This window comes from Blennius ocellaris (assembly GCF_963422515.1).
Source record: "Blennius ocellaris genome assembly, chromosome: 17".
Taxonomy (NCBI): domain Eukaryota; kingdom Metazoa; phylum Chordata; class Actinopteri; order Blenniiformes; family Blenniidae; genus Blennius; species Blennius ocellaris.
Window position 1 is genome coordinate 20814137 of NC_137666.1, and position 9205 is coordinate 20823341.

The window sequence follows — 9205 nt, forward strand, 5'->3', positions numbered from 1 at the left end:
CACGCTCTCACCATATCTCTTCCAACATTAACTGCCCTCCCCCCCCCCCCCAACCCCACTATTGTTGTATTTTTACCACGGCTCTGCGCGGAGGTTATTTGTGGGCTATTATGACAGCCTCATGTAAACACTCATCGCTCTCGCTGGCGTCTGCCAAAGCCTGCTGAGTGGACCCAGGCCGCGACTACAATGGAGCTCTGTGTCAGGCGTTTTCACTGTTCCTCTACTGGATGGTGGCTTTTATTTACCTAATGTTTTGTAACTTGAGGGCTTATAAAGTAATATGTCCAATGTTTTGGTGGGATGGAAAGAACGATATCACCAACCTTGACCCTGGATTCAACTGCCCTTGGGTTTGCAAAGGAGTCATTAACCAGTACATGGACACAGATGATTGTTTATCACACACACACACACACACACACACACACACACACACACACACACACACACACACACACACACACACACACACACACACACACACACACAGGACTACTACAACACACTCTACCTTAACACCACAGTGATTCAGCATAGCTATTCAAAGAGTTATGCGTCTGCAATGAAAAGAACAAGATTTTAACTGACTTAAAACCTGGAGTTTTGGCGTTTTTAATAGTTGATTTTTAATATTTGATCCAATTCAAGTTTACTTATTGAGACCATTGGTTCCAAACCTGTGGTCCAGGACTACAAGAGACCACAGAGGGGCTTTCCCAGCTCTGAGGCTGTCCAGATTAAAAATACAATTATCAAAGAAAACCACAGAAAGATGCTTTGTAGAATCTTACAATCTTAGGGTCCTCCAACATTAAAAAAAAAGTTGGGAACAATTGTTGTAGACAAGTTAGGAAAATGCTTGTGGTTGATGCAAATATCTAATTCGACAATTGGCAGGAACTCAGTGCTTACTGGAATATTTGACTTGTTGAAGTACTACTGTAAAGAAATGTGATTTCCCTGCAAAACGCTCAATCCATAACGTCGGTGTATCAAATGGGTTCGTCCATTGGTGTGTGGCTTCACCGTATTGCTAGGAATCATTTACAATCAGCCAAACTGCAGCAACCCACATCTGTTCGGCTTGATCAAGACAACTCTTTGACTTTACGTAGAAAAACAGGTGATTTGATGAGGTACTGCCCTCAATCCATAGTGTGGGAGGCACCAGCACTCCACCGCTTGGGGAAGACTGGAAAGATTACCACCGGAACTTTGCTTCTTGGACTGATTTCTCCACATAATCTGGTCCTCTTGGGTCCTACTTAGCTTTGTTTAAGCGCTGGAGCTCGTCTGAGTATTGTTTCTGACCACATCTGTCTCTTAATGTCCAGTCAAATCTGCTGCCAGACCCGGAAGGACCAAAGTGGTGAAAGCTTGACAAGGCTAAAGGAGATTCGGTGCAGTATCAGCAAAGTGTACCTGAACTGATGCATCAACTATCCAACAATATCAGTCATTTAAAGATATACTTATAAAACACTTTGAAGTCTTTTTACCAGCTAATCAGTACATCAATAATATATCTCCAATCATCTCTCCAATGCACTGACAGCAGCTGAAAACCAAAAAAAAAAAACGTGCCCAGTGTAGACGTTGTCTTCACAGTATATTTTATTGCACACCCTTTGACAACCATCAATATTTAAAACCAATGTAGTAATAATGCACAAAAACACTCCTAATCAGTGTGACATCACAGCTAAGCACCAGAGCTGAGCACCGTCGACGATCCCCAAAGGTTTTTTACATGTTAAATGCAACCTCGATCAAATAATAGCGTAATAACCCTGACAAACAAGACATGTTGTATTTATAGCTTCATTGCTGCACGTTTACTCCGTCACAGTGTCACTGTGACTTTTAGTTTGGATACAGACGCAGGTAAACCTGAAAGGATGTGGCTCACAGTTTTGAGGTGTTTGCAGATACGTTCGACCCCTGGTTGGTTTGTCCGTATCAGCATCTTGGTTGTGCGGTGGGAGGGGGGGGGGGGGTCTCACATGTCGGCCTCCTGCTGCTTGATGTCAAAGGCCATGAGGACGGTCATGTCGCTGGACTCGCCGAAGGAGGCGGCCAGTTTCAGCTGCTGCAGACTGTTTGCACTGAACACCTCCCCCTCCCAGACCCGGCTCTTGTTGAGCATCAGATCAGTTCGCGTCTCCCCCACCACGCTGACCCTCTGGGCCCCGGGAACCCGCACCCTGAAGCGGACCCAGGAGAGCGGCTCCAGCAGGCCCACGCGGGGCTCGAAGAGCACGCAGCCTTTCCTCCAGGCGGAGTAGACGCAGGGGAACGGAGGCCCCGGGCGCTCGCAGCTGTTCCTCAGAACAAAGTCACACATGGGGTCGAAATCTCCACCTGGGGTGATCTTGGCGTAGAGGCCGAGTCGGAACACGCCGGCGTGGGGTAGGCTGGCGCTCACGGTCACCTTGCTGTCAGTGTAGGTGCAGAACAGATGGCGTGAAAGAGGAATAGCTGCGGCTTTGTTGTCCCCCTGACTGAGTACGCTGTGGAGCTCCAGGTCCCGCTGGTTGTGGAAGGTGATGTTACACTTGCCTTGCTGGGTACTCACCACTGCAGTCGTGTGACTGAATTTGGACAGGCCCGCCTCCGAGGTCCTGGTCCCTGGTCCACACACGGAGCCCAGGTTGGGAGGGAACAGCTCCTCTGAACCCACCACCTTCCCTTTGCAGTGCAGCAGGAAGTTTGCCGCGTTCTGAAACTTCGCATCTGCTTTGTCGTAGTCCCGCACGAACACCGACAGCCGGTAGAAGCCTCGCAGCGGGCAGAGGACATGGCAGGTCAGGGCCTCCGGCTGGATCTGGGTAGCCAGGCAGCGTTTGGCCACGGCCGCCTCCAGCTCCGGTTGGACCAGTTCACAGAGCACCAGCAGAGGCCTGGAGGTTTTCAACACCAGATTAAATGCCCCGTCTTCCACCTCGGCCACGTCGCTGCCCTGGCTGCTGCTGCTGATCCCCAGCGATGCTGCGAACGGCTGCAAGCCCCAAGACAAGAAGGGGTTCTCTGGGATCTCCTCCATGGCTCTGGGGGTCGGACACTCGACGGTGAAGGAGCAGACCCAGAACAGTGGCGTGGTGGAACTCTCAGGTCTGGCAAACACCTTGACGTCGTACGTGCCACTGGCAGGCGGGAGCAGCTGCAGCTTCATGCTGCGGTGGGAGACGGTGAGCAGGCCGGACGAAGAGTTTCCAGACTCTTTCTGCTCTGACGCTCCTCTGTGGAGAAGGTCCTGGTGCTGCGTGATCTCGTAGGTGAAGGTCGTTGGTCTGGTGAATCCAAGGGACACGGTCGCCTCGCCATCATCTGAGTTGGGACATCGAAAGAATTAGAAATTATAGTTCACTGATTATCACTGACAAGGTAGAATAGTCGTTATAGTTACTCCTCATAAAACCATTGTAGAGCTGCTGCTTCTTTATGAGTTAGCAGTTAGCCTTAGTGTTCGCCAAAGCTGTCTTATTTTACTAAACTCCTATTTTCAACATTAGCAGTGCCTCATTTATCCTGAAATAACTCTTTTCGACGGTAATAATATAAGGGTCCAAAAATATACACCATTAGTATTAGCATGTACCCTGTGATGATGTTAGCATGGAAGCTAACTTCTGTTTCTGAGAGCTGTTGGTAGGTTATCTCAGCTGATACTGCTTCTTTTCATCAACATTACAATATACGTAGATCTGATTCTTTTAGGAAGCAGTAACATCCAGATTATAGAGCATCTTCCTCCACTAACATCCAAATTATAGAGCATCTTCCTCCTCTAACATCCAGATTATAGAGCATCTTCCTCCACTCACATCCAAATTATAGAGCATCTTCCTCCTCTAACATCAGATTATAGAGCATCTTCCTCCTCTAACATCAGATTATAGAGCATCTTCCTCCTCTAACACCAGATTATAGAGCATTTTCCTTCTCTAACATCAGATTATAGAGCATCTTCCTCCACTAGCTGATGTAACTTGAAATAAAGTTTCGTAAAAGAGAGAATTATAAGATGAAAAATCTATTATTTTAACTAAAATATTGTTGTTGTTGTTGTTGTTTGTTCTGTTACTCATACGTTAACTGGACTTTTTGTTGACACTACTATCCAGTAACGGTCACTGAAGGTTAGTGAAACACACCATGTTGGTACGCCACCTCGAACAAGTCAGAGGAATTAAGCTGCACCTGTGAGGATGTGACAGCGGTGCGGTTGAATCAGCCAGAGTCCCATGGTGAAGAACGCTGACGTCTTGAAGACCCGCCTCTCGAAGTCCTCCAGGGTGATGGGCAAGTCCAGGAGCTGCCATTTCTCCTCATCGGGGAAGTGCGAGTCGATGAACTCCTCTGGGTCCGTCAGGAAGTAGAAGTCGTCAAACCTTGGAGGCAACAGATGGAGAAAGCAGACTGGTCTGAGACTCGGCTCCCTGCTGGGTACAGGAGTACTGGAATAAACCCAGAGCAGCGACAAGCTGCCAGACCTGAAGAATCCACTCACTCACTGTATTTCCTGGTTAAATGTCATCACAGCTGGACGACGACTCACCGGAACTAGCGTTTGTACCTTTTGACGAAGGTTTCGTGCTCCATGTCGACTCTCCCGGCCCCCCAGCAGGAGTCCAGCAGGAACCACTGCCCCCCCAGCAGCACGGCGTTCCACAGGTGATCCGATTTCACGTTCCTCAGGCTCTGGCCCTGACGGTACCCGATGCCTTTACTGTGGCCCGGCACCTCCTGACACTCGATGCCCACCTCTCTGCAGACGACACACACACTCATCACCTTGTGTTTTATATTCCTGTCCTCAAACCGCAGGTCAGTGTGTGTGTGTGTGTGTGTGTGTGTGTGTGTGTGTGTGTGTGTGTGTGTGTGTGTGTGTGTGTGTGTGTGTGTGTGTGTGTGTGTGTGTGTGTGCGTGTGTGTGTGTGTGTGTTCATTTCCTTTTTAATGATCTATTTTATCTTTGCACTGTTTTTAAATCATTTTAAGCACTTTGTATTACCGAGTTGTATAAAAAAGTGCTATATAAATAAAGTTGATTGATTGATTGATTGATTGATTCCGTCCAGCGCCTTCAGTGGACATTATTCTGCTGAAAATGGCAGCCATGAACTCAGGAGGGACCAAGGCTGCACAAATACAGCATATTTTTGAGTCAGTAATGACGGAAGGGGAATATAAAGAGCTCTCCCTGAGCTGAAGTGTTTACTGCCGTCTGTTAGTATGAAGGATTTAAAGAAGTAGGTTCTGCCATTTGGACTCATTTCGTGCTTTATATTCTTGTAGCTATACAATAAATAGTCTCAGAGGTATAACGGCACAGTAAACATAAGCATTTTCCTCACGGTTGTTGGTTTCAGCTCAATTTAGCGAGCTGTACGAGCACTGAATCATTTCCATTTGTATTTCTGTATTACCAATGGCTGGCGCTAAATGAATACTGCAACCTCAGCGCTTCTTGGGCTATTTTCCGGGCAGCCAACGGTAATTTCCAGCAAAAATGGCCCCATTAGGCAACTGTAGGTCGCTGCATGCACCAAATAGAGGACAAGGTCAGCATTTAAAGTGATGAATGAGAAAAACAAATCAGCTGAATGTTTTGGGGGGGGAAATCTGAGGAAATATCAAAGCAGTTATAAAAGAAACGAACAACTGTGGAATGTGGACAGAGTGCGATGCGCAGGGTGCAGTGAGGAAGTCCTTGGATCCATGTATTCCCTCTTCCGCTTGATTCTTTCTAAGACGACATCGTCACACGTATGTGACTCATTCATACACTAAATGTACTGCGCTTTTAAATTTTACCCCGCCCCCCCCCACGACGACTTTCATCTCATATCGCATTCTGTGTGTGGATGTGGATCTCGTTTCCATGACAACACCTTCAGGTAAAAACAGGAAGCTCTTGCGTCTGTTTACACCACAACGATGCGTGGAGCCACTGAAAACACAACTCTTTGAAAACGGCTCCCAAGGTGAGACTTTTTGAAAACACTGACTCCATCTCGAAGGGAACGGGGGGAAAATCCATCTTTCTGAATACATTTGGGCTCCGTCTCCATGGAAACGGGCGGGAAAACTACCTTTTACCTGCGACTGTGCATGCACACTGCAGCCCAACTAAACTTGGTGGTTTTATTTTGGCAGTCACAGTGATAACAATCCAACTCGGTGGTCTGTCCACTGGAATGTCCGTGTTCTTCCAGTGTTCATGTTTGGAGCTCGTCGTTCTCCGCACGCTAACCCCAACATTGAAAAAGCGATGTGTTGTCACAGGACACAGGATACATCTGGTGAAGCGGGTTTCTGATGCAGTCTTAAGTTGTGTGTTTACCTGCACATCTCAGAGCAGAGGTTGGAGTAGCTGCAGCAGACGCCCCGCCCGGCCGCGATCACCTCCTCCGACGAGCTCAGCTTCTCGGAGCGGCCGAGGTAGCCGCTCACGTCGTACTCTGCAGAGACAAACTCCGTTCTGTTCCCGCTCTCAACCAATCCCTGCCGGCCCGACAACGTTTCATCCCATGATTAGTAGCGCAAGCGAACCCACCGATGTTGTTGCACAGCCACACCCAGATGGCACGGAGCTTCTCCAGCTCGTTCCTGGCCCCCTGCGTGATGCTCCGAACGATGGCCTTCACGTTGTAGACTCTCTTCTCCTTCAGCTGCAACACACACATTCCACACACACCGGCTGTCAGCAGAGACGCTTCTCAAAGGTAATTAACGCACCCAGGCTGCGGTCTTCGTGTTTTCGCTTGTCTGAAGCATCGCAGACTTCCCATCGTCTTACGGTGCTTTTCACAAACAAAGTTTCCCTTCACGCTCAAAGAAGTGAGTGCTGCTCGTGGTTGTTTTACAGCAGTTCATGTAATTATGAAATAACTGAGTGAAGAGCTGGGAAGGTGTGAGTCTGTTTTCCTGGGCAGATGAAGCAGCCCCCGACACAAGCTGAAGAATTAAGAAAAAAAAAAAAAAATGAAAACACAAGCAGTTCCTTTGTAGTATTGATGGAGGCAAAAATACCCATCTTTTATTCAAGAAGTGTAAGAAGAAACTTTGGCAAAAGAAAAGTATAAATGCAGATTCAGCTTCTTTACCTGAGCTAAAAGGTGCCGATTTTGAAATGTACTTGAGTTGAAAAGTAAAGACAATTTCTTTTTTCTTTTATTGCTATAGATGGTGGTGGGATTTAATGCACGTTATATAACTATTGTGATTGTAATCCCATGAATAGACCAGTTTAATCCCTGGATTAAGAAAGCTGGTAATAATCTGACTGTACTGTGTGAATCATCCTCACGAAGGTTCAAGCATCGGCTCGGTTTGAAGAATTAAAGGTGAAAGTACAGATATTTATGTTTAAATTTACTAAAGTGAAGTTATAGAAATAACTTCATATACTTGAGCCCCAGTTACTTGCCGCCAGCGTTGTGGACGTCTCCTCACCTCAGCTCCAGCCCTGATCACCACGGAGTCCACCCTGTGGAACGCCTCCGAGCTGGTGAACAGGTCTTTCCGTCGCTTCCTCTTCCCGCTCGGCGTCCGCCTCTGTCCAGGATGGACCTTCTGCAGGGTGGACTTCTGCTCGTCTGCGTCCTTCCTCACGGCGCTCTTCTTCACCACGGTGATGGTCCTCGCCGCGCTCTCGGACGACAGCTGCCTCTTCGCCACCGGGCGCTGGTCCTCGCTCTCCGCCGTCACTTTCTCAAAGACGTTTCTCCTGCAGTGCACGGCCTTCTGGGAGGCTTCGGTACGGACCAGCAGCTGGACCGGGACCTGGTCTCCACCTGGACCCAGCTTTGAGCCCTCCTGGGCCGGTCTGGCATGTTTCACGGCGGCGGCCGGCGCAGCGCTGGTCGGCTTTAGGGCGGGAGTCTCCTGGATGTCGCGGAGCTCCAGAGCCTTCACCTGCACGCAGCCCTTCGGTTTGGCCTCATCCTGCTGAGGACGTCGCGCGGCACAGGCGAACGGGAAGGAGAACTTCTGGATCGCAACTTCAGCCGACATTATGCTGGATACATGGCGACCTAACCAGAGAGATGGCAGGGGGAATTTTAAAGACAGACATTACCTTTGAGGTATTTTTAGCGTAATCCTGTGAGCAGGTGGGGCTGCTGAATGGCGCTTCGCCTCATATCGGACACTTCTGAGGGAAGAGCCGTAACACTCCGACTCACCGGGAAGGAAGGAAGCAGAAAGTTTATTCTATACGCCAGATTTCATGTCAGAAGGTGACGCATTAGCCAGCATACTATGTCTATTCATCCCCATAAATGAACGCAAAGCTTGGATTCATTAGCCACAGTCGCTGCTTGGAGCACAAAAAGTCAGAGACTTTGGTACGTATATTAACACGACACCCTAGAGCTTTGACTCGCGCAACCTGCAGATTGACGGCTGCATTCATCGCCTCTCAGAAATAAAGAACATTACGGTGACAAGTTAGTCTCTGGAGAAAGTACTTGTTGGTTGAAGGCAGCAGCGGCAGCAGGTGGGTACAGCTGCTGTCCTTCAAGCAGGCGAGCTGGGCTGAAGCCTCGCGTGGGCGAGTATCTGCCCGGCTCAAGTGTCCCTCAACAGGTCATCAAGTCCTATCGCCAGTGAGAGCGCTGCCCTTTGACTTTCCTGGAGTGCGTTTACAGTGAATATCACAAACCCAAGGGGGCTCATGTTGACTCAAAACATTCCCAATACCCAAACACCAAAGTCTGTTTAAGAGAAGCTGAAAAAAGAAATGACATTAAACCTCAAATTTGTTCTGCAGATCTCACTTCAAACTTCCAGAATGCTGCTAAAAATGACCGATTTACTATCAAAAGTGACTCGGATAAACCCGTCCAGGTAGTTCTGACTGTACTTTATGTCCTTACATGTGAACCAGAGCTCGGACTCACCCTGAGAGGATTTAAATGCCTGCTGGATGTTTGCCGGAGTGTCGGCCAGAGATGTTTCCACTGTGTGTTCTCGGTGGTCCCCAGTAGTAGGGGGGGAGGCTTATATACGCTCGCAGTGGCCTGGCAGGACAGGCCCCAGAATAACAGGCCTAAAAATACTACAAAGCAGCTCAGACCAGCCAATAGAGTGAGACCCAACAGAGGAGTGTGACGTCTGCCTGTGCATCTGTCTGTGTGTGTGTGTGTGTGTGTGTGTGTGTGTGTGTGTGTGTGTGTGTGTGTGTGTGTGTGTGTGT

The 9205-nt window shown here is 48.5% G+C and overlaps 1 protein-coding gene across 1 annotated transcript; it reads right to left on the reverse strand.

Annotated features, from left to right (window-relative positions):
- Positions 1-1593: 1593 nt before the first annotated feature.
- Positions 1594-8974, reverse strand: ky (kyphoscoliosis peptidase). Its single transcript, XM_080513477.1, has 7 exons — positions 8910-8974; positions 7462-8042; positions 6563-6677; positions 6350-6467; positions 4580-4771; positions 4204-4394; positions 1594-3330 (listed from the first exon to the last, which is right to left on the reverse strand). The coding sequence occupies exons 2-7, from the start codon at positions 8020-8022 to the stop codon at positions 2003-2005; spliced, it is 2505 nt and encodes an 834-aa protein (XP_080369603.1). The 5' UTR covers positions 8023-8042; positions 8910-8974; the 3' UTR covers positions 1594-2002.
- Positions 8975-9205: the final 231 nt, after the last annotated feature.